General features: G+C 47.0%; 1 protein-coding gene across 8 annotated transcripts; it reads right to left on the bottom strand.

The window, feature by feature from the left end:
• Nucleotides 1–185: 185 nt before the first annotated feature.
• ZNF862 (zinc finger protein 862) lies at nucleotides 186–26,744 on the bottom strand. Of its 8 annotated transcripts, XR_012921048.1 has the most exons (12): nucleotides 26,521–26,744; nucleotides 24,485–24,716; nucleotides 24,352–24,388; nucleotides 23,506–23,602; nucleotides 20,157–20,268; nucleotides 18,682–18,786; nucleotides 16,061–16,758; nucleotides 14,064–14,241; nucleotides 7,701–7,805; nucleotides 5,208–7,322; nucleotides 2,756–3,278; nucleotides 186–2,239 (listed from the first exon to the last, which is right to left on the bottom strand). XR_012921048.1 is itself a non-coding variant. In XM_076006706.1 (11 exons), the coding sequence occupies exons 4-11, from the start codon at nucleotides 23,530–23,532 to the stop codon at nucleotides 3,103–3,105; spliced, it is 3,516 nt and encodes a 1,171-aa protein (XP_075862821.1). In that variant the 5' UTR covers nucleotides 23,533–23,602; nucleotides 24,352–24,388; nucleotides 24,485–24,716; nucleotides 26,521–26,744; the 3' UTR covers nucleotides 186–3,102. The 8 variants fall into 8 exon arrangements, 7 of the variants coding, with proteins under 7 accessions (XP_075862821.1, XP_075862825.1, XP_075862822.1 ...); XM_076006706.1 differs by having other exon boundaries at nucleotides 186–3,278; XM_076006710.1 differs by lacking the exon at nucleotides 18,682–18,786 and having other exon boundaries at nucleotides 186–3,278.
• Nucleotides 26,745–27,896: the final 1,152 nt, after the last annotated feature.

The following is a 27,896-nucleotide window of genomic DNA, read 5'->3' as shown; positions in this document are numbered from 1 at the left end:
TTAGCTCACTTTCAAGGACCATAGAGGAAAGAAAACCAAAAGACAAAAACAAAGGTGTAATACACATACTTCCTCTGCCCATCCCTGTTCTTGGTCTTGTCTCCTCTTAAGAAAGGGAAGATCTAGTTAGCTTTTATCAGTTCTAATTTCCTGGGTCTTGCTTAGGGACGTACAGGACAGATACATTTGTTGAAATAAACTCGGCTTTATTCAGATAGCAAAAGGTTAGGAATCAAACATGGTTTTTATTAAACCTCGTTTGCACATCTTTGAAACCGGAGGAGGGAGGAAGGCCCTGGGCCAGTCACCCTTAGTGTTTTGGCTAAGCAGACACCTATATGAGGGAACTGGCCCCCAACACTGGCCTGATAAGTACTTAGCACCCTAGGAACTCCCCCTTTGCAGGAGAAAGAAGCAAAGGTCTGGAGCGTGGTCACACTCTCTAAGGTACCTGGCCAGGGCAGGCGGCTGAGATCCGCACTCCCACCCGGAGTCTATGGCTATTGGAATCAACTATCAGTTATATGCTGGTTACTTGGAATGTCAGACCCAGTGGGCATCAGTCATCAGGGAAAGGGCAGGAGTGACGCCAGGACGTGCACGTGGAGATGCCAGCACGACGACAGGCGGAGGGCAGGGGGTACAATGGCCGGCACCTGGCCAGGGATGTTGCTTGCTCCTTCTACTCCCAGTGCTCTGCAGCTTGTCTTCTTGTGGGGCAAAAACAGGAAACTTCCCCAACAAGGGTCTAAAACACAGCCAGCCTCTGTCTAAACAAAGCAGAGGCCAGCCTGGGCAGCGGGGCTGACAGTGTTTCCACACTGGGGTCCTGAACAAAAACGTCAGCTGTCTTCCTTCTTTGCCTTTAGCTGACAGAGGAACTGGAGCAGGCCCAGGCCTCTCGAGAAACTGGGTAGCGCAAACACCTATAATAAATAGCTGCAAAGGGACCCACTTTTCCACAACCCGAGGAAGGCATGGGATGGGTCCTCAGAACACACTGACGTGGAGAGGGGAGGGCACGTCCCTGGCTCCCACCTCAGCTCCAGAACTGGGAGCAACAGGGTCGCCCACGGCACTGGCCTTCTGCTCCGAGGGCTTCTCAAAGGACGAAGAGGCCACACCACGGGAAGGGTGTTTGCTGGAACATAGCCTCCATTTGGAATCCCTCTGGGAGGAGGAGGCTGTAGCCCCCACTTTTAAAGGCCTTTCTCTATCCCATTCTGCTCATCCACACCCATGGAACCTGACCAGGGGCAAATTCCCAAGTCTGAGGCCATGTGGATAGCAACACCTCCCAGAGCTCCAGCTTGCAGGATGTGGTGCCCTTCCGACCCCCAAGACCCCTCCAGCTGGGAGACATTTCTACAGGTGAAAGGCAGAAGTGAGAAAGCAATTCCTGACTAGAGCTGAGAAAAACAGGTGGGCAATGGTGATCAGGCTAAGTACTAAGGGTGGGGGGATGGAAAGGGGGTGTCGGAACCAGGGTATCTGCAATAATGGGAACGTGCTTGGATGCCAGCATCCCAGGGGCTTCCAGCACCTTCTGGGGATGGGAAGGGAAAGACTGCTGGTTAAGAGGCCTGATCGCATGGGCTTGCAGCACAGGGCAGGGACCCGCCTGGAGACCAGCAGCCAGGTAGGTCGGGATGGCTCCTTGCCGTCTATTTAAAACAAGTGTGAGGCAGGGGCAGAGAAACCTAGACAAAATCATCCTGTCCCAGGAAGCAACTTCCTGAGCGACCCCTAGAAGGAAAAGTGCTTCACTTTAGGCGGGATGGGAAGAGCGGGTAAAGGGGACTGGGAATGTGGTAGTACCAGACACCCTTCTGTGCCCAGGGCGCTGGTTCTTAGGCTAGAGTGTGACCACGGCTCCTGGGGGAGCTTGTTAGAAACCCCCAGTCACTGAGCCCAGTGCCGGGATCTGGGTCAGCACGTCTGGGTGGCACCCTAGCGATTCCAATGCGGAGGCCCTGGCGCCACTTGGAGAGGAGTGGACTAGGCTGTCACGCAGACGGTGCATCTGGAGAGCGCCTCTTACCACAATAAGGGCTTTGGAGGCAAATTCATACCTGTCCCACTAAGGATGAGGACAGGGGCTGAAGGCGCTAAGTCCACACTGTGCAGGCCGGAGTCTTTCTCTCAAGGAGCTCAAGGCTCTCTCATTCACTAATCCTATGGCAGACGGGGAGTCAGCAGGCACTTGGATTCTCTGCTGCCACTCCATGGAAGAGGGAAACTGAGGCACAGAAAAGAGGAAGGGATTAATCACAGTTAACCCACTTCCTGCAGCAGAACGGGGGGGTGCAACCCAAGCCTCCCAACTCCAGTGTGGGCCCAGCCACTCCTGAGGGACGCGGGTTCGTGTGTTGTGGGCCAGACCGTGCTCCAGCATGGGAAGCACCTGGCTCCGCACAGAGTGCACTGCTGCCCGGGCCAGGAGCTTCGAGAATGAAGCTCTCCTGAGTGCTCTCCACAAAGGGTTTGTGTTTGTTTGGTCCTAAAGGAAGCCCTGGGGGGAGGTAGAGGAATTCTCTGATGCAAGTTCCCCACCGAGGCTGCAGGAGCCAGGGCGAGAGGCCCCAGAACAATGATTCCTCGGAGCTCTTGCAGCCAGGCCAGCTGCCCCTAGAACGGGGCTGTCTTCTACCCGTAACAAAGTGGCCTTTCCCCCTCGCCACTAAGGCTGTGGGCAGCCTCCCCAGAATGCTCCCCAGGGCTGTCCGGAGGGCAGGGTGCTGCATTAAGCCCCTACCTCAATAGTCTCTCCCACTTCAGAAAAGTCCTCTCGCCACCAGAACAGGGGGTGGAATCTTTCATGATAGGATTATTTCCTGGAGCACCTTAAAAATGAACTTGAGATAAGAACCTTTTAGCACATTTATGTGCTGTGAGGCACTGCTGTGGTTGGAGGGGCCTCAGGAAATGGGCTGTGCACCTCCCTTGCCTCTCTGGGATGTAACCTTGGACTACCCCGTCACTGCCCACTTTCTGGTGCTTAGAGAGCGTCCCCATGGAAGGAAGACTCTAGGGCAGCCTAGCATCTGCAGACAGCTGTCCCCATGACCACAGGGGCATCTCCAAGGCAAGGATCCCTCTCCCTCAGGACATGCCAGGGGCCCCCTGGCTGGCGCTGGGGTGCAGGAAGCTCCCGGAAGGCCCCGTGATGCAATCCTTCTGAACCTCCACCGCCTCCCTGGAGGGCAGGATGGGCGGCTGCTGGGTCCCAGACCCCTCTACGCAGAGGGTGCCCAGCTCCTCCTTCCTGAGCCCCGCACCTGTGAGGGAGGAAGGAGAATGGCAATTAGACCCACCACACGATGGCCCCTTCCACGATGGCCCTTTCCATGTCCATGAAGACAACGTGGCAGAACAGACGGCAGATGGGGCTGGGATTGCTCTTCAAGCCCCTGTGCGTTCCTACTCTGCTGTTCTTTTACCCTCGGACAGCAAATCTCAACTGGGGCAACTCTGCCCGCCAGGGGCCATATGTCTGTCCTGGGGGCCATGTCTGGAGATGTTTTTGATTGTCGCAAACAGGGAGGGTTTACTGGTATGCACCAGGTATCTAACAGGTAGAGGTCAGGGATGCTGCTAAAGTTCCTACGATGCCCAGGAGGACTCCGACCAAGAAACACCCAGGCCCAGTGTCAACAGTGTCACGCTGAGAGCCCCTGCCTGGGAACGAGGGGCATTCTCATATAAAGTGATAACGCTCCTCCATAGGGACATCCCACTGTCCCTATGGAGAGAACAAGGGCATAGCTGCCGTCATCTTCCTCTCCCCACAGGGCTGGACACCGGGAACAATGCACTTAATAAGGGAGCAGGTGATAGTCACCGCACCCTCCCTCTGGGCTCCCTGCCTCTTTTCTTTACCTCATCAGCCCAGCTGTGTCTCCAGGGCCACCCTGCTTCTTACAAAGCCTCTGTCAGCCCTGAGATCCAGCCCCACTGCTGACGACTGCAGGATTGGAGGAAAGAAACAGGCGTGGAAGCAGCAGGAAGGAGGCCAGCCAGAAGAAGATGCCAAAACAGAAACCACTGCTCCGCCTCTGTCAAGTGAAGAACCCCAGTGCCTCATGTGTTTTCTTTGGTTTTCAGTGACTACTTGAAGAGAGAAAACTTGTTTCTGGCTTTCGGCAACTTGCCCTCCCTTCTGATGTAACTTCCCCTTAAGTGAGTCCCTGATCCAGGCCCTCCCGCCCCGCCCGCTGCTTCTGCTCTCCCTGCTCTGCGACTCCGGCCTGAACGCCCGGCCCTCCTGCACGGCTATCTCCTCCACAGCTGACCCGCGCTGACCTCTCTTCTCTCGAAAATCCCTGCATGGCCCAGAGTCCACACTGCCCCACTTAGAACGTGATGGCGCTGCCCCAGCCTGGCCAGCCTTCTAGTTATTGCCAGTGGTGGTCTTAACCTTTACATAGTGCCATTTGCTCTATTTGCCAGACATTGTTCTGAGTGCTTTATGTATATTAACTCATTGGTAGATGAAAAACCAAAGCACAGGCCGGGCCTGGTGGCTCACGCCTGTAATCCTAGCACTGGGAGGGTGAGGCGGGAGCATCGTTCAAGGTCAGGAGTTTGAAACCAGCCTAAGCAAGAGTGAGACCCCATCTCTACTAAAAAAAAATTGAAAGAAATTAATTGGCCAACTAAAAATATATAGAAAAAATTAGCTAGGCATGGTGGCGCATGCCTGTAGTCCCAGCTACTTGGGAGGCTGAGACAGAAGGATTGCTTGAGCCCAGGAGTTTAAGGTTGCTGTAAGCTAGGCTGATGCCACGGCACCCTAGCCCGGGCAACAGAGTGAGACTCTGTCTCAAAAAAAAAAAAAAAGAAAGAAAGAAAAACCAAAGCACAAAGAGACTGACTTGCCCAAGGCCACACAGCGAGTTAGGGGCAGAGCCAGCATTGAGCCTGGGCAGACAGACTCCAGGAGTCTGCACTCTCCATACTATGCCCTGCTGGCCTGGAGTGTGTGTGTCTCTTCTCTCTAGCTGGGTCACAGGCTCCTGGAGGGTAGGTATCGAGGTCACACTGGCTGAGCAAACGACTAGGCACACTACAGGACCTCCACAAACACTGCAGATCAAGCCTATCTTGCTGGCTGACTAGATGAGATCTCTGGCTCAGCATGGGACTGGGAAGACAAGAGTGTCTCACTTTGTTTTCCCACGTCCAGGAACTCTGCCATGTGTACTTACTCTCACGGGAGCGGGCTGGCACCTGGGCACAGGCATAGACGTGGCTGAAACGTCGGCCTGAGGAGGTCAGGTACCAGTGCTGGATCGCAGGCTGGGGGTCGTACTCTGTGACTGCCACGCCATTCACAGCTGTCATCATGAGCATGTTGAGCACCTCATTGGAGAGCTTGGTCCTCTCATCGGTCCTGATGCGGTTCATGGCCTTAAACCCCCGCTGGCAGCAGGAGGTGGAGATGGGCACACAGACCACCACAGCCATGAGCTTGCTCAGCAAGGGGAAGCGGTAGTGCTGGGCCAGGGCGTTTTTACACAGCATGGAGAACGGGAGGTTCTGGGTGATGGCCTTCAGGCCCAGCCACTCCTCCAGCAGAGCTTCCTCACTGTATCCTGCAGGGAGAGAGAGCTCAAAATACCTGGCAAGCGTGAGAATATCATGGTTCCCAAAAGTGGCAAGTTCAATCCCACTGGGCCAGGCCATGGTGTCAAACACCTCCATGTTCTTGAGCTGCGGGGGACGGTCTGTGTCAAACCTCTGCTGGAGGTACTCAATCCCAGTCAGGATTGTTTTCTCCCTATCTGCCTGGAACCGCTGTTCTGCCAGCTCTGGTCTGTCCAAGAAGATGCCATGGAGCCACCCATCCTTGAAGCTGGCATTGAACTCTTCCTCTTTGGGCCCCGCCTGGTGACGGAGGGTCTTCAGTGCTCCGTAGGCCCCACCCAGCGTGGCGTTCACCTCTGTAACCAGCACGATCTCCTTCTGGCACACCTCAGACAGGGGCCTGTAGATGCTCAGGAAGTCCAAAAGGAAGTGGCAGAACTTGACGAAGTGGAAGCCCTTCAGCAGCTTCAGCATGCCCCTGGCCCTGTTCCCAACCTGGCCCCCGGCCTCTGCCACGCTCTGGAGGTGCCGAGTGAGTGACGGCCAGCTCACGAGGAGTGCGTTCAGCGTGCGCCTCTTACTGGCCACCCACCTGACAGCGTTCAGGTCCTTCAGGCGGGTGATCTCCTGCTCCAGTGGAGCTGCACTTTCCTGCAGCTCGTTCAGCCTCTTGTTTGAGGACTGATAAAACTTGAAGATGGTACGGATGTGCCGGTCGCACTTCCTCACCAGGTCGATGTTCCCACACGCATCCACCACGGCCAGGTGCAGCCGGTGGGCCACACAGTGGACCGGCAGCAGCTGGGGGATAACCTCCTGGAACTTGTCCACAAGGCCTCCTCTGCAGCTCAGCATGGCCGAGCCATCTGTTCCCAGGCCCACCACCCAGCCAGGCTTCCGGAAAGGGATGTCCAGCTCATCCAGGGCAGAAATGATGGTCTCAAAGTATCCGTCCGCCGTCTCGCTGTAAAGCGGGGCCAGGGTGATGTATGACTCCTTCACCTCCATCTGCTTCAGGTAGCGGACATAAATCCCCACGCAGGCCTGGTCAGAGGCGTCGGTGGAGCTGTCCAACAAGACGCTCACACAGGGGGAGTTCCGGACATCGTCGAGGATCTGCTTCTTCAGCGTCTCGGAGATGTACTTGATGAACTGAGTGCATGCGGTGCGGTTGCGGTACTTGCCTAAAATCACGGTCCCAGTGCTTTGGAGGAGCTGCAGGATTTTCTCAAAGTCATTCAGGGGCCTTGAGTGGTACGCGATGGAGTAGGCAGCATGGAAAAAGTGCTCCATGTTCGCCATGAGGTCACTGGAGATCTCTGGGACGAGGGCAGTTTGGGGGTTGTCGTCTTTGATTTCAACAGTGTTGACACAAAGCCTGTGTGCTTTGCTGACTTCATGGTATTTTAAAGTCTCCACTTTAAAAGGCCCAGTGTAACCTCTGACTAAACGAGATGATTTGTCATGGAGACTAGGTCTTTCTTTGCAGGCTGAGCAGAAGAGCTTGGTCTCTTTTGGGTCAATTACTAACCATGGGAACTGCCCAAACCACGACCTCTGAATTGAACGGGGTCTGTAAGTCCTCTTGATTTTCCTAGGCCCATCTACTTCTACTTCGCAGATGTTGGAGCCGCAGTAGGAGGTGCATGTCTCCACAGAAGGAACTGGAAGCAGTGCAGCGTCTACAGCTAAGGCCTGTGTGTCTACCTCTCCAACAGCCACCGTCTTCTTTTTCCCTTTGGAGAAAATGAAATTGTGCTAGATTCTGCTGCCCAGAACTCTGCAGTCTTCTATTAGCTAAGATACCCTCAAATTCATTAAGTGCCCTGTATGCAAAGCAAAGATGACTAGGATCCACCTTTCCAGAGATCATTAGTGGCTCCTATTTAAATCCCTCTCCACTATCAGTGACAGTCAGGCTGGCTCCCCAGGAGTTGCTGCTAATTCTTAAGGGTTTCTTCTCCCGCTCTCTGTCCCCACTGCTACCCTTGAATCATGTGACACCAGATGCACAACAGGTATGGGGCGAGCATAGCTGAACTAATGTTGTATGACTTGCCATAGCCACCTGGAGCCCTGCACATGCCTTCAGAACTCAGGAGGCCTAGACTCACCTGGAGGATGACCTTTCCCCCACTTTGGCCCATTCGGGTCCTTGATCCAGGGTGCAGCTCTGCGTTCCAGTTTAGAGATCAAGTCTGGTTTGGCAGCCACAGGCCCTGTTGTAGGGATGAAGAGTCTTGCTGATATCACTGCCATACACCATCAAGTCAAGTAGCCCACCTCCAGCTAGACCTGGCCCCTGAAATATATAGGGGTGCCTCTGAGTTCTGTCCTTGATAAAGGCCACTCAGCCAGGGGCAGGCTGAGAGCACACCTGAGCAGAGTGCCAAAGAGGAGCCCAGGTGAGGGTGTGTCCCTCAGCCAGGATAGATAGCTTCCTCAGTCCTGAGGCCAGTCATGGGGGCCACAAGCGTGCAAGATGCATCTAGGGATAGGGAAGGGTGGAAACAGGAAGAAACACAGGGGATAAAGCATAAGGAGAGAGAAGGCAGGGATGAAAAAGAAAGCCGAGTGGGAAGCAGAACGTGCCACCCACAGCTGGCCCCCTCCATACACCCACAGTAGGCAGCCGACCACATGGGTTACCTGCAATGCCCCTTGAAAATATCCACCACCTGCCATGGAACCTGAACTCTGACAACAAAAAGACTTGTGTCTTTGGATATTGTCCAGGGGTATGCAAAGACACTGCTTCCTTTATTTAAGATACAACCCATTATTATCTACTTACATGCTTTGTATGTGTCTATGTGAATGTGTGTGTGAACTTTCTTTGGAAGGACACGCAAGCAACCTGACAGAGCTTCTGGGAAGGAACTAAAGACAACAAAGGGAGATCATTTTTCACTATTCATCTTTTGGATTCCTTGAACATATTTATATTGACTATATACATATGTATATGTGTGTATCTGTATACTTATTACTAATAAAAATAAATGAGTAAATCGCTCAAGTGTGGTAGATTGAACATACATCCTTCTTAAAACATGAGAGAAAAGGAATGATAATAATAAAAAGCACAAGCACAAGAGAAATATTGGACTAGAAATGCTAATACATTTCTGGAAGAAGGAAAGGAGGTAAAAGAGAAGAACAGAGCTGAATACCAAATGCCTGCGGGGGGAACATGGAGAAGCGAGTTGGTTTGTACCACAGAATCCCAGAAAGATTCAGAAACCAGCGGTAGCAGCTGTGGGAGCAGGCAGTAGGTGAGAAATGGGGAGGAGCAGGGGGCTCAGAGTCTGCACAAAGACCTGCTTGAGCCCAGCTCCTCTTGCCTATTCCAGGAAACCAGGAAGCACCACCACCTCACCCAGGAGGAGAGCAGAGACTGAGTCTACAAAAACACTTACCAGGAAGGCTCCAGAGCCCGCATGCTGGGTATATGGAAGGTCAAGGAGAGTCGTACCTACGGACTGAGGGGCACAGCACTCAGTTCCAAGGATGCTGGCTGGGCTTATTATACCCTCCAAGCAGGAGAAGGGGAGAATATTCTTTGGAGAAATGGAGTCGCCCCTCTCTCTCCCCTCAAAGACCTGTGGATACCGACTTTTTTTTTTTTTTTTTTTTTTTTTTTTTTGCGGCTCGTCGTCTGTCCCGCCCGCAGCGACGACCACACACACGAGCAGGAGCGAGGCCCCGTCTCTACTAAAAAAAAATACTCAGGAGGGAGGCTGAGGCGGGAGGATCGCTCGAGGCCAGGAGTTGGAGGCCAGCCTGAGCAAGAGCGAGACCCCGTCTCTACTAAAAAAAATAGAAAGAAATTAATTGGCCAACTAAAAAAAAATAAATATATATATATAAAAATTAGCTGGGTGCGGAGGCCCACGCCTGTCATCCACCAAATGGGAGGCCGAGGCAGGAGGATCGCTCGAGGTCAGGAGGTGGAGGCCAGCCTGAGCAAGAGCGAGGCCCCGTCTCTGCTAAAAACAGAAATGAGCAGGACGACTAAAAACATATAGAAAAAAACGAGCCGGGCGTGGTGGCGCATGCCTGTATAGTCCCAGCTACCTGGATACCGACTTTTGCATGTTCCTCAGTGAGACACCAGATTTGCTGCTGATCACCCAAAAATGAAACTGATGCCTTGATGTGTCCCAGACATGCACAGAGCTTCCAACTGGTTTTTTTTTTAAGGCTTTAATGTTACAGAGGAATGAACCTAGAGAGAATTATTTAAGAAAAGCCTCTGACATGAAAGAGGTAAACCAAAACAAGTGGGAAACAGGATTAGAGGAACTAGAATATTGCAGGGAGCAAAATAAAACTTCAAAACAACGAGAATTAGCTGGGCGCGGTGGCTCACGCCTGTAATCCTAGCACTCTGGGAGGCTGAGGCGGGCGGATTGCTCAAGGTCAGGAGTTCGAAACCAGCCTGAGCAAGAGCGAGACCCCGTCTCTACTATAAATAGAAAGAAATTAATTGGCCAACTAATATATATATATAAAATTAGCCGGGCATGGTGGCGCATGCCTGTAGTCCCAGCTACTCGGGAGGCTGAGGCAGCAGGATTGCTTGAGCCCAGGAGTTTGAGGTTGCTGTGAGCTAGGCTGACGCCACGGCACTCACTCTAGCCTGGGCAACAAGCGAGACTCTGTCTCAAAAAAAAAAAAAAAAAAAAAACAACGAGAATTAATATTACCAGAGAGAAAAATCATGACAGCCACCCAAGAAAGGAGCAATAAGAGTGCTGAGAAACTAAGAATGAAAAATAAACAGCACTGTCGGAAAATAAAATTGAGGAAATCGCCAAGAAAGTAGTACAAGATACTACTTGTACAGAAGACATAAGCAGAAAATTGGAGAAAAAGAAAGAAGCAAACAAACACATAGAAAACTAGGGGCTCAATCCAGGAAGTCCAATATCTAACCAATAGGAATTTACAGAAGAAAGAAAAGAGAAAAATCATAGGAAGAGACCATAGAAGAAATAATATAAGAACATTTCCGCAAACTGAAAAATGAAAAACATGGAAGGGAAGCACCAGATACCCAGAACAAAAAATAAAAAAACACCTGCATCAAGAGATATCATTAAAAATTTTAGAACACTAGAATTGATTTTAAAAACTTTTAGAGTGGCTGGCCTAAGCAAGAGTGAGACCCTGTCTCTACAAAAAATAGAAAAGTTAGTCAGGTGTGGTGGCACTCGCCTGTAGTCCCAGGTACTCAGGAGGTTGAGGCAGGAGGATCACTTGAGCCCAGGAGTTTGAGGTTGCTGTGAGCTATGATGATGGCATTGTACTCTAGCTGGGGCAATAGAGACCATGTCTCAAAAAAAAAAAAAAAAAAAGTTTTTGGAGTGGAAAAAATAAGTCACGTTAAAAGATTCAGACATAAAAAGGCATTAGACTTCTCAATGGCACCAGAAAACCTAAAAAAAGCAATGCTTTCAAAATGCTGAGGAAAATTATTTCCAACCTAGAATTCTACACCCAACCAAGTTATCAATAGTGAGGGTATATTTTCAGATGTACAGAGTCTAAAAAAAAAAAAAATCCTCCCCTGACATCTCCCTGGAGCTGAATCCAGGCCTGGAAGACTAAACGTGGCAGACAGAACCTCAGAAGGCCACGTTGGGAATGGCCTACGTACCCAGGTTTTGTCAGAGCAAACCCTGTGACTGTTTTCCTTGGTCCTGGTCCAGACAGGCCATGCAGGGAAAGAGAAGAGGCCTAGAGTCATCTTAAAGGGACTGTGCCCAAGACCACTGTCTGCTGGTCTGATGCTCCCATGAAGGAGTTTGTCCCCCTATAGGGGACAAACTGCCAGAGAAGACATTTACCCTTGTCAAGGCAACTGCAAGTGAGAGGTCCCGGTGGCTGAGGGGTCGTCTGCAGAACCCACAAACACACCCAAAGAACTCAGTGTTAAACTATCACAGTTGCAATTAGCTGGTATCAGATTGCATGCCAGGCAAAACCTCTCTTGCACCTCTCTACCCACCTACCCACCATGCCGCTCCCAGCCAGGATGTTAGAAAGGCTGATGATGAGAGGCAGACCCTGTCATCACGTTCAGTCGCATGGCAAAGGGACCTCAGCCAGTGGACCCGACCTATTCACAGGAGCCCTTTAAAAGCGGGGAGTGTAGTCAGGCTGGCAGAGGACTGCGAGGTCAGAGCTTCAAAGCACAAGATGATTCCACACAGTGCTGCTACCTGAGGATGGAGGCGGCCCCGGGGAAAGGACCTGAGAGCAGCTGCTAGGGGCCCAGCGGCTCCCTGGTTGACAGGAAGCAGGAAACAGGGACCGCAGCCCTACAACCGCAAGGAACTGGATTCTGCCAACAATGGCAAAAGCCACTGATTATTTCTAGACATAAGAATTAAAAAAAAAACTACCACAGGAATAACATAGAGGATTCCTGTAATACCCAGTTCAAGGCGATCACAGTGTTTCAAGATAAAACACAAAAAAACATTGAGAAATAGTTGAAAGATTTTTGAAAAGGGCTTTTCTTGATCACAAAAATTATGACTAAGGTTTTCTTTTTCAAAAATTGAGTTCACTCCAAGGAGAAGTTCTACTTGCAAAAAATAATAACTGGAGACTCTCCACTGTGTTTCAACACTATTTTATACCCCAATTATTGGCTTGTTGTCTTTTAAAAGGTCACTTTTAAACATACAGATCATTTATGCTGGGCCATAGTTATAGTCTCCAGGCTCTTTAAAATGCTTTTATATCTCAAACATGAAAAATTGTTTAAATTGGGGGATAAAGGATAATAATGGGGGGATAGTTAAAGGATGGTAACTAAAAGGAATCACACACACACAATTCATTTTCTAGATTCCTGTACCCGTTTTAATCACAAGGACAACTGAAGAGGCCACGCCCATCCCCTATAAAAGCCTTGATTCCTGCCTCTGACCGGCAAACAGAATTAGTCCCCCTCCTCTGATTACATTTTTAATGCACTCAAATAAGACTTAACCAAGACTGAACTGTGCCTAGTTAGCTAAGACTTCCCTACTTCCTAACTTATTTAAATTAAAAAGAAAAATGATACAATGCTTAGATCATGCTCTGTCAAAACACAAAACCTGAGGGAACAAGCGCACGGCGGGAGAGGTGCGCTGCCAACACTGACTGCAGCTACGTTCCCAGCTGTCTGCGGGGCTCCAGAGTGCATGCTACTGCTGGTTACCTTAAAGGAAAAGTCAACATTTTCTAAGTAGGTGTGCATTTTTGACAAATGACTTTCCCCCTCATTCTCGCTGCTTTTCAGCACAGTAGGGACAGTGATGCTCTTTGAAGGGACATTCTGGACATAGGGCATGATCACAAAACCCCTGGTGCTAAAAAATAATTATTTAAGTCATTTCTGAATGTTTGGGGAGGTATTTAAAAATTATGAACAATGATAAAAACACCTACATAGGTCAAGAATGTTTAGAAAATAATCCAGATCTTAGCTATACCCAAAAGGGCAGTGTAAACAAAGGAATATGACATCAATTAAATCATAAATATTCTTATTTCTTGTTCAGCAGAAGTCATGACACAGGTTGCTCCTAGAACTCCTAAGTTATGTACAGCAGCCTGTTCTGCAAAGTTTCTGTTACACTGTATGTTAGTGAAGAAATAAGTAAAAGCTTTATAAGATGAAAAGTTGTCTTTCCAGCTTAATGCTATTAATACATAAGAACCTTGGGTATCTGCCAGGAAGAGGAAAAGGCAAGAAAAAGAAACAGACGCAGGAGATGAGAACACTATCTGAAAAAGTAGTGACCACTACTACCCTCATAGTCCTCCTAAGTCCAAAACCAGTGACCCCCTACAATGAAGGCTGCCACCCCTTGCAGGCACCTGAGCAGGATGAAGGACCCTTAGCCCTGAGCTGCACAGAGAGAAGGGCGGATCCACTTGGAAGCCCTTTAGCCTCCACAGCCGTGTTCATACTGTCCCTTCCCTCTGCCATGTCTTGATGCCCTTCCTCTTCTGGTTTCAAACTCAGTTAAAGCATTTCCTACTCTAGAAAGCCTTCCTGCTCCCTCCTGCCAATACCCTCCTCTTTGGTACCCCCAGGGTACTCTTCCAGGAGCTCTTTTATGGGAGGTTGCATTATTTCATAGTTTCTTATTACAATGTCTGCCTCTCCCACAAATCTGCTAGACCCCTGAAAGCACAGACCTTGGCTCATTCATGTTTATCTGGTACAGAGTAGGTACTCAATAAATATTTGGTGGAGGATGGATGGATGTATGGACAAGTGGATGGATGAAGAGGTGATAAAATACAGGAACTCAAAGCAGGGAGAGTTCTGAGGGACAGAAGATACTAATCCTTCCTGCCTACGTACAGGGAGAGGGCAGAAGCAGGAAGATGACCACCAGTCACAGCTGCCCTTGCGGGCTTCCCAAGTCAACTGATGATGGCGAATAAAAGTCTCCAGGAGTCTTTACCCAGGGATGCCAAGAGCTCGTAATTCATGCACATCACGTCTCTGTACAGCTCCTTCTGCCGCTTGTCTAGCAGGCCCCACTCCTCCTGGGTGAAATACACCGCAACATCCTCAAATACCGCTGGGAGCTCCTCCACCACCACAGGGACCTCCTCCAACAGCCCCTCTTCAGAAAGGTCCTGCAACAAAGAGCAGCAGTCACTAGGCACGCCTCTGTCTGATGCCTGCGTGACACTTCTGGGGGCCTTCTTAAGACCTATTCCTCCTGAGAAGCTCACCAAGCAGCCCAGATGCACTCTGAGGAATTGGTCTATCCAATGAATGTCACAGAATCAAATTGGTGAGGCCCAGAATTAGTAGGTAAAAACCAAACAAGCCCTACTCAGAGCCTAAGATCTCCTGGCAGGAAATAAAAACCTATGGAAAAAACAGCCATCTCAGCAAAGCCTGTGACTGCACCTTGTCTTTAGAGTACTAAGAGCAGTGCCTTCTGCTCATCTGTGACCACAAAGGTGACCATCTGCCTCTAGGAGCACCTGCTAAGATTTCCCAATGGGATGGGAAGGAAGAAGTGGTCGAAAAGAACTAAAGATGCTTATGGTCAGTGACTAGATTTACACAAGCCTCACTGCTAAAGGAATTCCAATTATAAAAGGTTAGATCTGTTTATTAGCTTCTAATACCAAAAAATACCAGGAACATGAACATGAAGAGAAATGAGCTTCATTGTTTTCCTGCATTCTGGAAAAACTTAAGCTTACTAACTTGAGCCAGATTCCATACCATGTCAGCTATGAGGAACATCTGAGCCATCCCCACTGGACCCCTGGAGGGGGTATTAAAAATGACTTAAAAATCCTACTTGTATGCAATAGGTAAGAAATGGGGAGGTTTCTAGTTACTCACAGATTCCAATTAAAGTTTCCTTAGAGGCCAACTTTCCAATGAATTGGATAATTTAAAAATAAACCTAAGGTGAGCACAAGAGTCACCCAGGTCTGGCAGTGCTATGGGCAGTGGGGGGACAGCACCGGGCTGGCAGTCAAGGGTTCTGGCAGAGTCTGACATTTACCACAACAGTTCTTGGACACCGGACGTGTCACTTCCTCAGGTCTCAGTTTTCTCCCAACAAGATGAGTTTAACAACACTTGTTCTCTCAGCCTCACGGCAATGTGAGAGACATTACATTAAACAATATGTGTGAAAAAAAACTTGCAATGTTTAAAAGTCCTGCGTGATTCCAAAGTTAAAGTTAAAACTTTAAAAATACTGATTATTTAAGAGTTCTGTCATTGTTTTGTGTCTGTAGATTATTTCTTAGAGTTTTGTGTTTGTTTTAGATTCTGAATGAAGATTATTATTCCCTTTATATCAGAAGTTAGAATGCTTTGTTGCACTAATTATGTTTTGTTATTTGCAAAAAAGAGATTATAGAGTTGTTATCTGAATTAAACTAGATAATACACATAAAGCACTTAAAACAATGACTAGTACATTATAAGCATATTAGCTTATGATAACATTATAATGATAGCAGTATTACTATTGTTCTTTTTTTTCTCTTTTTAAATTTTATTTATTTATTTTTTTGAGACAGAGTCTGACTCTATTGCTCAGGCTAGAGTGCCGTGGCATTAGCCTAGCTCACAGCAACCTCAAATTCCTGGGCTCAAGCAATCCTCTGCCTCAGCCTCCCAAGTAGCTGGGACTATAGGCATGCACCACCATGCCCGGCTAATATTTTCTATATATTTTTACTTGTCCAGCTAATTTCTTTCTATTTTTTTAGTAGAGATGGAGTCTTGCTCTTGCTCAGGCTTGTCTCAAACTCCTGAGCTCAAACAATCCATCCGCCTCGGCCTCCCAGAGTGCTAGGATTACAGGGGTGAGCCACCGCGCCTGGCCTGTTATTTTTTTCAGCATCATTATGCAATATATGTTATTCTCAGTACATAATCCTTCTCTGTAAGATACAGCAATCATTATAAATGTATTACCTGGCTGCTGGATTCAACAACATCATTACATAAAACATTAATGTTTGAGGAGTTGTTGATGTCATCAGTGATTTCTTTTTGCCTCAAATCTGGAACGCAGTCTAGATACAAGGCAGGAATTGTTCCATTCCCCCCAGGATCCTCTAGTTCAGCTCTTGAGGTTGGCAGGAGCTCATCCATGCTACCAAAATCTCCCAGAGACCCTGTGGGGTAGAACACGGGATAATCTGCAGTGAAGAGGTGCTCTGGGCTGGCCAGGCCATCTCCAGGTGGATCTTTGATGCTCTGGAAACGGGCTGCCCAAACGGGGTCCCTTGCTGCCAAGGCACTGACACAGAAGAGGTGCGCTTTGCTCTTGGCATGGTATTTGAGAGTCTCCACCTTGAATGGTCCTGTATAACCTTCTATTAATCTTGACCGTCTGTCCCTGACAGATGGGTACTCCCGGCAAGCAGAGCAAAACAGAGCCGTCTGTTCCTCGTTCATGATCAACCATGGAAACTGTGCAAACCACGACTTCTGGATAGACCGAGGCTTTAAGAGTTTCTTGCTTCTTCCTGTCCAGTCTCCCTCGATGTTGCCATTGTCTGTACTGAAGTGGGAAAGGCAGGCTTTCTTCTGAGGCGGGAGGTATCGTGTACTCTCCCTGGCAGGAACTTGCACATCCATTTCTTCCAAGTAGCCCATCTGGCTTTTTCCTTTAGAGAAAAGAGACAAATGGAATTTGCTTTAAAATCCTATGGTTAGAACCACTGCAACTCATGGGGCTGTCATATACTTCAAACATGAAAGGTGAGAAGTGCACACTCAGACAAAAGCACCACAGCCTCCACTTGAATTCTCGTATTCCAGTCCCTCCAACTCCACGGGCCATGCCTCACCTAATCCAGAAGAAAGTCAAAGGTATGGGCTTTCAGCAAATCCTCCCCCTTTCTTTTCTTTCTTTTTTTTTTTTTTTTAATTTAAAGAACAGATATGGCTGTGTGTGGTGGCTCACACCTGTAATCCTAGCACTCTGGGGGGGGGGGCGAGGTGGGAGGATTGTTTGAGGTCAGGAGTTTGAGACCAGCCTGAGCAAGAGCAAGACCCTGTCTCTACTAAAAAAAAAAAAAAAATAGAAAGAAATTAATTGGCCAACTAAAAATATATAGAAAAAATTAGCTGGGCATGGTGGTGCATGCCTGTAGTCTCAGCTACTTGGGAGGCTGAGGCAGAAAGACTGCTTGAGCCCAGGAGTTGGAGGTTGCTGTGAGCTAGGCTGATGCCATGGCTCTCTAGCCTGGGCAACAGAGTGAGACTCTGTCTCAAAACAAACAAACAAACAAACAAACAAAAAACCGATACACCTGGCCAGAAGGAGATTTTTGCAATTCATCTATGAAATGTAAGATAGTGGCACAATATTCAGGGGCTAAAACTTAGTTATGGATAAGAACATTGATGTAATAGAACACAGGGTTTAAAAAGGTCATTAAAGTCACATAACACAACTGCTTGCTCAGCAGGAATACCATTGGGTAGTAGGTGTGACAGAGGAGCATCTGCATTTTGAGGGCTACCTAACTCCTGGGCACACAGTTTTGGTTCCCAGACACTATTCCTTAAGCTGCGATCTATCTTTGGGCACTTCTACCTTAAAAGTACTGGAAGCTGATCCAGCCCTCTAGAGAAACTCAAGTCTAATTCCTTTCATACATCACAACCCTTCAAAGAGGTGAGAATTTTTACGACCTCATTAAGATTCTTCTTCAAGCTGAACAAGAGGTTTCTTTACTTACTCCTAAGATGAAATACAACTCAGACAACTCTAAGTCCCCTGGAACCATTTCCTATGCACTAATGTTAAGTACAGATGCCCAGTGGCCAAGAACTCAACATCTTGTGAGCCAGGTTAATAGATCAAGACTGGTCTACTGTGTAGACACAACATTGTAATACCCTAAGAGCACAAAGCTGTTAATAAAGAGTCAGTAGGCTTAAAATTAAGAGCCAAGCAAGGAGAAATGAAACAAATTAGTCTCTATGATACTTCACAGAGTCACAAAGCAGTCTAGAGCTCTTCATGTTCCATCTGAGAGAAATCACCAAGGAGAGCAAACTTTAGTGATTCAATTCATACAGGATCTGGTTCCCCATTTCCCTCTTCTCCCTTAGTTGGGGTGGGGTTAACTCAGTTATCTTACATAATGACAAGATGCCACCTGGCCTGGCTCTAGCTCAGCCAACCCCTGAACAGGAGAGGCTTATTAAAGGAGGAAGGAAAAGGTAAATCCCTAGAACTCAGCAGACAGCTGTTCATTCATTCACTGATTATCTACTGTGCAACTGCGGTGTTCCAGGCATTGTTCTGGGCTCTGGGAATACAGTGGTAAATAAGACAATGTCATTCCCTAATGGAACTTATAAAAATAAACAAAATGCTCAGATAGAAATAAAATAAGAGGAGACGAGGGGTTGGAGAAGGCTGTTGGGAGAGGCATGTATATTTGGATGAGGTGACAACTGGCTGCATTCATTGTGAGTGTCGGTAGAGAACAGGGAGGACAGAGGACGAGACTGGGGTCCTCACACCTGCTCCCTCTCCAGCTGAGCACCCACCTGTGGTGCAGGCCCACACTCACCTGGGTGACGGTCCAGGAGACTCCTCTGATCCTGGACATTGCCTAGCCATGGCTCTGGCCCTTGCCCAAACTTATAGAACAGCTCAGGGTTAGCAACAGTTGGTCCTGAGTCAGGAACAGAGAAAAGCACTATGAGGGCCTGGCTCCACATCAAAACATTAAGGTGTGGCATCCTCTCGGCATGGTAAGATAATAGGTCAAGGAAGAAAGTAGGAATCTCGATGGTTTAGTGCTGTGGTTTAGAAACTTGGATATCCGTGGGACTCCTAAAAGAATGGGGGACCAGGTGAAAGGAACAAGGGAACAAGCAAGGCTAAAAAGGTAAGGAAATTACTGGTTAAGAGAGAGGCTCACAAATTCAAATGCTGGGAGGAGCCAGCCTGATAATGTAACTAAGGAAACCAGGCTGGACCTGGGGGAGGGGGCTGCAACAACCTAGAGGACTTAGTCCCACATAAAGGGGCAGGCTCTACTCAACTCCAGAAGGCAGTCACATTGCCCTGTTTGTCAAGAAAAGCCAGAAATTAATATTTTTATGTGAAAACTCCCAATGGTTAAATATTGGCAACTCACTTCAATATTTGTAAGAAGCCAAACAAAAGTAGTGGAAGCCAAAAAAGCAAAACTCTAGTCTGTGAGCCAAATCTGACCCATAAGCTGCTACTTTGCAACTTCTGGTTTAGAAGAATCAGTGGTTTCCAAACCTTTCTTAGCAGGCACAGGAAGATGACTCAAGCCAGCTCCAATTCTTCCACCCACAAAAGCTGAGACTGTTGTTCCTACCATGCCTTCAGTAGGGATCGAGGTAAAATAAGGAAAGCATGGTAGACAGTAATCGAATTGAAATCAGCAAACAGTACACATGTGTGCACACACGTGTTGAAATACAACCACCATTGTCCATGGTGCAGAAAGTCTACCCAAAGAAACAGAGAAAAGAACATTCAGGAAATAGAAAAGATAAAAAATACCTACATTTATGCAAAGTTTTAAACTGTTTTATCTCACTAAATTTCTTTTAAAAAACACTAACAAGAAAGAAATCAAGGCTTAAAAAAACCAAGGGCAATCAAGTATCCAGTGGGAGAGCTGGGGTTGAGGTCAGATTTCCACACTACAAAGCTGAAGTTCATTCTACCACCATTTCCTACCTCCAGTGTCCTATGGTCCACAAATCTACAGGCCATTTAACATCTGGCAACCTGGGGTACCCTGAGGCACCCAGGAGACAGACCTCTAGCCAGACATGTGCCAGACTGTCCCACTTCTCTTGATCAATTTAAAAGGAAAAAAGATAGGGTGGTATGTGAATTTGCATGCATTAAGTTAAATATGAGATTGAGCAGATAGTGGCATAAGGATTTCTTAGAGAAATGACAGGATTCCTGAAAATTCTCCAGTATGTCCTGGCCCAGATAAGGTTGGGCATGCTGGTCTAGACTGATGGTGGTGGGGACGTGGACAGGAATCCATACCCAGTGGTGCCACCAGCTTGTCAGAGCCACAGATCTCCTTCTGCTGCTGACTCAGCAGCATCCATTCTTCCTGGAGCAAGTATACTGTGATGTCATCAAACGTCACAGGAGCCTGAAAAGGAAAAATGACAGCTAAGCAGCAACTTTTTGCTGATTTATCTTCCACATCAGTGTTCTCCACCACCTGAGGGCAGCCCTACTCTGGCAATTTACCACATTGCGGGGGGGGGGGGGGGGGGGTTGTCAGTTTATACACATGACCCACACCCCATCTCTTTCTCACCATCTGGGTGCAGGTCACTGAGATTGAGACTCATTCTTCTAGGAGGTACCACGCACTAGAACCAACCCGAGCCTTGAGGAAGGCTAACTCAGGAATTTCACAGCCTCTCCCTGCATGTTCTTCACATGCCTCCCACACACATATTACATCTCTGCCCAGGCTCAGCAATGATTTCTGGCACATTCTTTTATAAAATCTTGAATGTGGAAAATCTTCACTCAGGAAGATGTGTGGTTTCTAGAAATAGCTGAAGGTAATTTAGAACTGTGTCTATGGATAAAGTCAATGACCAAGACAGGCAAAGCTTTGGGGCTAAAACCTACATCCCATGTGGCTTACAAAGAAGCTCTGTTGCATACGGGAGTTCAGAAAGTGTTCTGGCGAGTTCTGGATCAAGATGGCAAATTAAACAAGTACCATTTAATTTTGCTTATTGCCTGTGAATTTAAAAGACATCCTCCCCCCAGCCCCCCACACAGTAAAATGCCTACTACAGTCGGGAGCACAACAAGTAGACAGCAGCAATACAATTGTGGAAACTGAAAAGCAGATGAAAAAGTAGTAACTGAACAGATCAAGAAAATCGAAACCTCACCCAGCAGTGGGCAAAGCTGAGAGACAACCCAATTTATACCACTACGTCCTCAAAAGGCTCAGGATCTGGCAACAAGGGAAACCTCTGGCTAGGAAGTGAAGGCTAAATAATAAGAATTAGGAGAAAGCTGTTCCCAACAAATGCCTCTCCAGGCTCCCCCACACAGAGGCTCTAAGTTGGTTAGCCCTCCCCCTGCCACGTGCTCACAGCTGTCAGTCTTCCAGCTTTCTGGTCTTCCACTGCTAAATGTTAGCAGACTAGACTACTAGACATTTGAGGAAAGGCTCTAACAGAAAGGAAAGGAAAATAGATGATGTGTGTGTGTGGGGGGGGGCCGTGCTAAGGAAATAGAGAGGCATAGAGAAGAAAATAATTAAAAAAAATATCATCAGAGAGGTAAGATACTGTAGTCATGAAACAAAGTTATAAAAGAAATAATCAGAAAAGGAAATATAGTCAGAAATAAGTTTATCTTTTTAAATTTTATACCATGAAAACTTATCACCTAGTCAAAGAAATAAAAAATAAATAAAATTATCAATAAAACATAAATTTCCCACCCCAAAGAAAAATAACATATTGGGAAATGGCTGCACACCATTTAAAACAGGTGAAATATACTAACACATCTTTTAAGAAAAAAGATAAATGTAAAATAAGTGAGATAACTATTTTAACTTCAATAGTAGGCACTTCTTAGGAAAAACTACAAAGATAATTCTTATCAGTCACAATCATAAATTTGAAAAATAATTTGAATATTTTTCTCATGTTCACTGCAGAAAATTTGGAAAATAGATCAGTGCTGTTTGCTTGACTGGTTGAAAAAATATGGGAAAAAAAGAAAATTTAGACAATAGAAATAAGCAGAAAAAAATTTTTTTAATTTTTATTTTTTAAATATTTTTTATCTTCTATTCTTTTTATATTTTGTATAATTTTTTTGCTCCTTTTTCTGTCCCAAGAAAAACATGTTTTAAGATCACCCACATTCCCCTCATTGAAAAAGAATTACTATTACATTTGGTGTAGAACCTTCTAGTCTTTTGTCTATGAATATGTATGAATGTACAGTTTTAAAAACAAAAATGAAATTGTATAGCCTAATGTGTATGTTTTAAAAAACTATTTGCTCTAGAGTATCTTCCAAAGCAAAATGTGATTATGTTAATATTTCCAAAACCCACTGGAGGAAGGGCTCCACCAAAAGCAGTCAAACAGGAAAGGGGTCTACACAGATAGAGCCTAAGGATATCCAATGTGGGGAAGTGGGGAAGGGAGCCCCGAGATTATGCTGAAGGCAGATGCAGGATGACAGTTGTACACCAGGACTAAAGGGCAATCTGTTCAGATCGGGGCAGGTTAAAAAACTGTGACTAAGGACAAGCAGGCTCCCTGTTCACACTCACCCTTCCCCTAGCACATACAGGTGGGCATAAGGAAGGCGAAGGGACCCATCACTTTACCTCCACAGTGAGAAGTACGGCTGGGACAAACTGCCTTCCCAGGAAGAGTGATTACACTAACAACTGGTACCTCTCTTAAGCAATATTATGGCAAGAGCCTTCTGATTCCAGGTGACTACAACGTAAAGAAAACACAAATCTCCTTGAATAAGAGGAATTCCTTCTCTGTGAACAATGGAAAGAATATCTCCAGATGTTCTATTTTAGCTGTCCCCACTGTTTACAGGGTAAATCTCTGACTTCTCAGCCTAAAGAAGTCCCCCCAGTCGGAATCTAACCCACTTTCCTAACCTCAGCTCTATGTATCACCCTACCTGGAATCTCTCCTCCTGCCAGATCAGTAGCATTGCACTCAAACAGTCTTGCACCTTTCCTTTCTCTACGCCTCCGATCTTTACATCTCCTGACTGCCCATTTCCCCCCTAACTACTTAGAGTCTAACCACTCACCAAGTTCCAATTTGCATTCCATCTCTTTCAGGAGGGATTTCCTAATCATCACCCAAGCATCTCTCCTTCCCTTGAGCAGGGAAGACTTTCTATTCCCCCAAGCCTGGCCCTCAGGAAGCCTATTCTGATTGGCTTATCTTATAACCCCCTCCACCAACACCACCCCTCTCCCCATCAACATACTATATGGAAAGTATTTCATAAGCACTTCATTTTTTCATTCAACATATATTTATTATTTAAGTGTTTCTTCTAAGTGTTTGGTACATGGTGATCTAAAGATATGAAGGGAGATTAAAATCAAGAGAGTAAAATCTATCTATTAGTAACAGACAACTATGATATAAGTGCAGTAAGAGAGTTGTGTTCAAAGAAAAATGAGAAGGCAGTGATCACTTCTATGGGAAAGACAGAGAGGAGGCTAGGAAACAAATGTTGAGGCAGTAAACATACACAGAAACAAGTACATACAGACTCCTATCGGAAACATCAACTACCCAGTCTCCTAGGAGGGCACAGGAGGTGTCGGCTGCAGTGTTCTTCAAAGCACCCATACCTTGCAGCAAAAGAGTTCCTGTAGCATGGTATTTATGAGCCATTCTTTCCTGGTGTATGTAACCTATTACATGCCAGGGACTGTTGCACTGTTCTAGCTGGGGATATAACAGAGAGCAAAGTCAACAAATATGCAAGTAAATAAGTAAATAAATAAATGTGAGAATTTTGTATAGTGATAAGGGCTGTAAACAAAATATAAGGGCATAATGGGACAAAGTGTGATGGGGAAAAGTCTGACCTCTATCCATTATTCTGCTAATGATGGGCAAGATATCCCACACTCAATCCAATGGCCCAAGATTGCTTTTAGTTAATAAAGATCACAAAATAGGGCCAAAGGAAGATTCCAATAATAGACCAAGCCACTACCTCAAGAGGACCCCTAGTCTCCCAGTTTTGAGCCAAGAAAAAAAAGAACAATATGCAGAACAGAGCTGTAGAATAGCACAGCTATTTCACCCAGGCCTTCATCACTATCACTTGTTCACAATGCATCTCATACTGCCAGTTGGTTCTGCAATCACTTTAATTTTGAGTAACGTTCTCATTTCCTAGGTTAGAAAACAGATATACTTGGGAAGGGTGAGCACCTTTTTGAGACACCCTACAATTAAGATTACAATCAAAGGTGAAATTTCTAGTCCGTAGAGATTTCAATTAGTAGTTAGACCTGAAAAGGCCATCAAATTTCTCCTCCGCCTCCCAAAATGTTTGTATAGTCATGTGTCACTTAACAGGAATACCTTCTGAGAAATGCGTCTTTAGGCAATTTCGTCATGGTGTGATCACAGAGTAAAGTTACACAAACTGAGGTGGGATAGCCTATTGTTCCTAGGCTACAAACCTGAACAGCATGTTACTGGACTGGATACTGTAGGCCACTGTAACACAATAGTAAGTATTTATGCAACTTGATATAGAAAAGGTAGAGTAAAAATACGGCTCCAAAAAATGGCACATTTGTATTGGGCACTTACCATGAATGGAACTTCCAGGACTGGAAGCTGCTCTGTGTGAATCGGTGAGTGCAAAGGCCTAAGACACCGCTGTAGACAGTACCAACAACATAAACACTGCACACAGCACTTCTCCATTCCTATCCTTTGGCTCCCACTGGCATCCTTTCCAGTCTCAAAGCCTTAAAACACGCTGGCCTCTTCACAACGCCAATAGTGGTGAAGGGAAATGGGCAGCACACTAGAGGCTACACTAAATTTATTAAAAAAATAATTTTCTTTTAATAGTAAATTAACCTTAATGTGCTATAATTTTTCCACTTTATAAACTTTTAATTTTTAAAACTTTTTGACTCTTGTAATAACAGTTTAAAACACAAACACATTGTACAGCTGTACAAAATTTTTTTCTTTAATCCTTATTAAGCTTTTTCTATTTAAAAAAAAATTGTTTTTAAACTTTGTTTAAAAGTAAGGCATAAACACACACATTAACCTAGGCCTATACACAGTCAGGATCATGAAGACATCACTAGGCAACAGTAATTTTTCAGCTCCATTATAATCTTATGTGACCACCCTCATTGTATTAATATATGTAATCCATCATTGACCGAAGTTATGTGGCACATGACTGTACCTCTCTTCTCCCATTAAAAGCTAAGAAAGTCTACAACTGAACAATATCTTGGAAATCAACCTCAAATCGCTAATTGCAATCTCAATTCCAATATTTTACAATCCTTATTCCCCCTACATATTGTTCCTTCTCATCCAAATTCATGTGTAATCTAACTAATCTGGGGATATTATCAAAGGGTAAGGGGCTATTTCCTTTACTTTTTTGTATTCCCCATAGCACTTAACATAAGTTTGGCACACAGTTCACCTTTAATCTTTCTTTAGGTTCTGTAGAGCCTTATTGTCTTGGACTGTGTACTCTGTAGGTTGCTGTGTCTGGAAAATGCACCACTGTAGCTTGTGGAGGGAAGGGAGGGTGGAAGAGATGCTCGAGCAATAAATAACTTCTTTTGTAATTCAGAGTCTTTCCTAGTCTTCCCTGGAAAAAGTACAGCATCAAAATTACCTCATTATTCTTTCTCTCTTTGGTGTAGGACAACCCTTTCATGCTTGTCCGAGTTATTGAAGTGAAAGCTGCAGGAGAGCTTCTTGAGGAAAGTGGTCCTTCCATATTTATCCTTGTACACCCAGCATCTCAACTCAATGCAAATCACAGACTACAAACGTTTATTAAATTAACTTTCTTTTTAAAGAAGGGGCTCAATAAGCACTCAAAAACATTTGTTGAGAGAATTCTCTCTACACCAAAGAAGAAACAATCTTCGAGAACTGGCAGCAAAGAACACTCAGAACGATGTTATTCCTAAGAGGCTGACACTACCTCCAAGCCACTGGTCTTTGCTGGCACTGTCTGGGAGTTCCAGCAATCCTGTCAAACCCACTTAACTCTACCCACAAGCACTTTCCCCCCCACCTTAAGACTGAAGCAAATTTATGAAGTATGCTTCTAGGCAATGCTCAGGTACTTCACGAAGTAGATAACCCTCTTTTTCTTTTCAGTCCTTTCTTGGGAAGGAGTATCCAGGTGGGGCCAAGCCCTCACCCCACCTCTCACCTGCCTCTCGATTCCTACTACCCTTTGGCTCCCGCCAGCGTCCTATCCAGTCTCAAAGCCTTAAAGCAAGCTGGCCTCCTCACAAGGCCAAGGCCGGTGAAGGGGAGAAACTGGAAGCCCTTTCGCCTCCCTCCACTTAGCGAGTGACCCAATCTGGCACCCACAGAGCGGCCGCTTGCCAGAAGGCGCCGGCCGGCCCGGGGACGGAGGGGAGCCCGAGGACGCGCGAGACCCACGGCGGTGCCTTCGCTCCTCTCTGCCACCCTCCCCGGGGCGGCCGCCGAAGTGCGGAGAAAGAGTGAGCGGGCGAGCGGGTCCCTCCCCGCAACGCTGGCTCCTCGGCCGGGCCTCCGCCTGGCCAGAGCCCGATCGCGGATGCGCGGGAGGGGAGTGGGCGGCCCCGGGGCCCTTCCAGTCCTACCTTCCCCGACTCCCGGGGCTCCATGGCCCCGCGTTCAGTGGCCCGGCTCACCCCGCCACTGCCACCAGGCCGCCCCCTCCCCCCGCACCGTGGCCTGAGGTCCAGGCGCCGCGGCCACCTTGGGGACCCAGGCTCCCGAAGGGGGAGGGCGCCCTGGCGGGAAGGGAGCGCGGCCCAAGAACTTCGCTCTACCACGTCAGGGGACGGGAGTGCTGACGGGGCCGGGAGAGGCGCTGAGCTGGGACTAGCGTCGTACCCAACGACCAGCTTTACGGCAGCCGCCTGGCCCGAGGCGGCGGAGCACGACGGGAAGCGTAGTCCGGTAAGCAGCTCTCCAAGCTGCTATTGGCTCCGAGAATGCAGGGTCCTGATTGGACGCCGAGTCGTTCGCCCGGCGATGGTTACTAGGCAACGTCCCCAGGCGTTTTCCCGCGCTCTGCAGTTAGGGCAAAGCGCACCCTTACTGAGCTATGGGATTCTGCTTTCTCAAATTCGTAGGGCCAATGCTAACCTTGAAGGTTTCAGGTTTTACCTAATCAGAGAGGGCAATACTTTTTCTTACATTCATTCAAAAAGCATCATTGGTTGCCTACCATGGGTCAGGCAACCAATAGGTTTTGGGAGTATATCATTGAATGAGACAAGAACCCTTGCCTTCAAGGAACTCATAGCCTATTCGGGAAACGGACCAGAAGTAGATAATTACAAAATAAAGAGACAAATACAACGAAAGAAGTAAGCACAAGACACTAATTGAAGCACGCTTTGGCACCTTAGAATGAAATGATGGGAGGATATTGGGATGGCTAGTCAAGGATTTCCTGAGGAAGTGGCACCTGAGCTGAATTAAAACAAGAGGTAGGAGTTAGCCAGGTAAAGGAGATGCTATGGACTGAATTGTGTCCCGCCTACCCCCATTCATATGTTGTGCCCCAATGTGATGGTATTTGGAGATGGAGTCTTTGGGAGGTAATTAGGTTTAGATGAGTTCATGAAGGTGCAGCTCTCACGATGGGATTAGTGTCCTTATAAGAGTTTTCGGGGAACCAGGGCAGAATGCTATGGTTTGAATGTATGTGTCCCTCCAAAGTTTCTATGTTGAAACTTAATCCCAAATGCAATAGCATTAAGAGGAGAGGCCTTGGCTGGGTGCGGTGGCTCACGCCTGTAATCCTAGCACTCTGGGAGGCCAAGGCGGGCGGATTGCTCGAGGTCAGGAGTTCAAAACCAGCCTGAGCAAGAGCGAGACCCCGTCTCTACTATAAATAGAAAGAAATTAATTGGCCAACTAATACATATGAAAAAAATTAGCCGGGCATGGTGACGAGTGCCTGTAGTCCCAGCTACTCAGGAGGCTGAGGCAGAAGGATTGCTTG

Source organism: Microcebus murinus, chromosome 9 (assembly GCF_040939455.1).
Source record: "Microcebus murinus isolate Inina chromosome 9, M.murinus_Inina_mat1.0, whole genome shotgun sequence".
NCBI lineage: Eukaryota > Metazoa > Chordata > Mammalia > Primates > Cheirogaleidae > Microcebus > Microcebus murinus.
The sequence above is the reverse complement of the archived record's forward strand: the minus strand, read 5'-3'. Positions and strand labels throughout refer to the sequence as shown.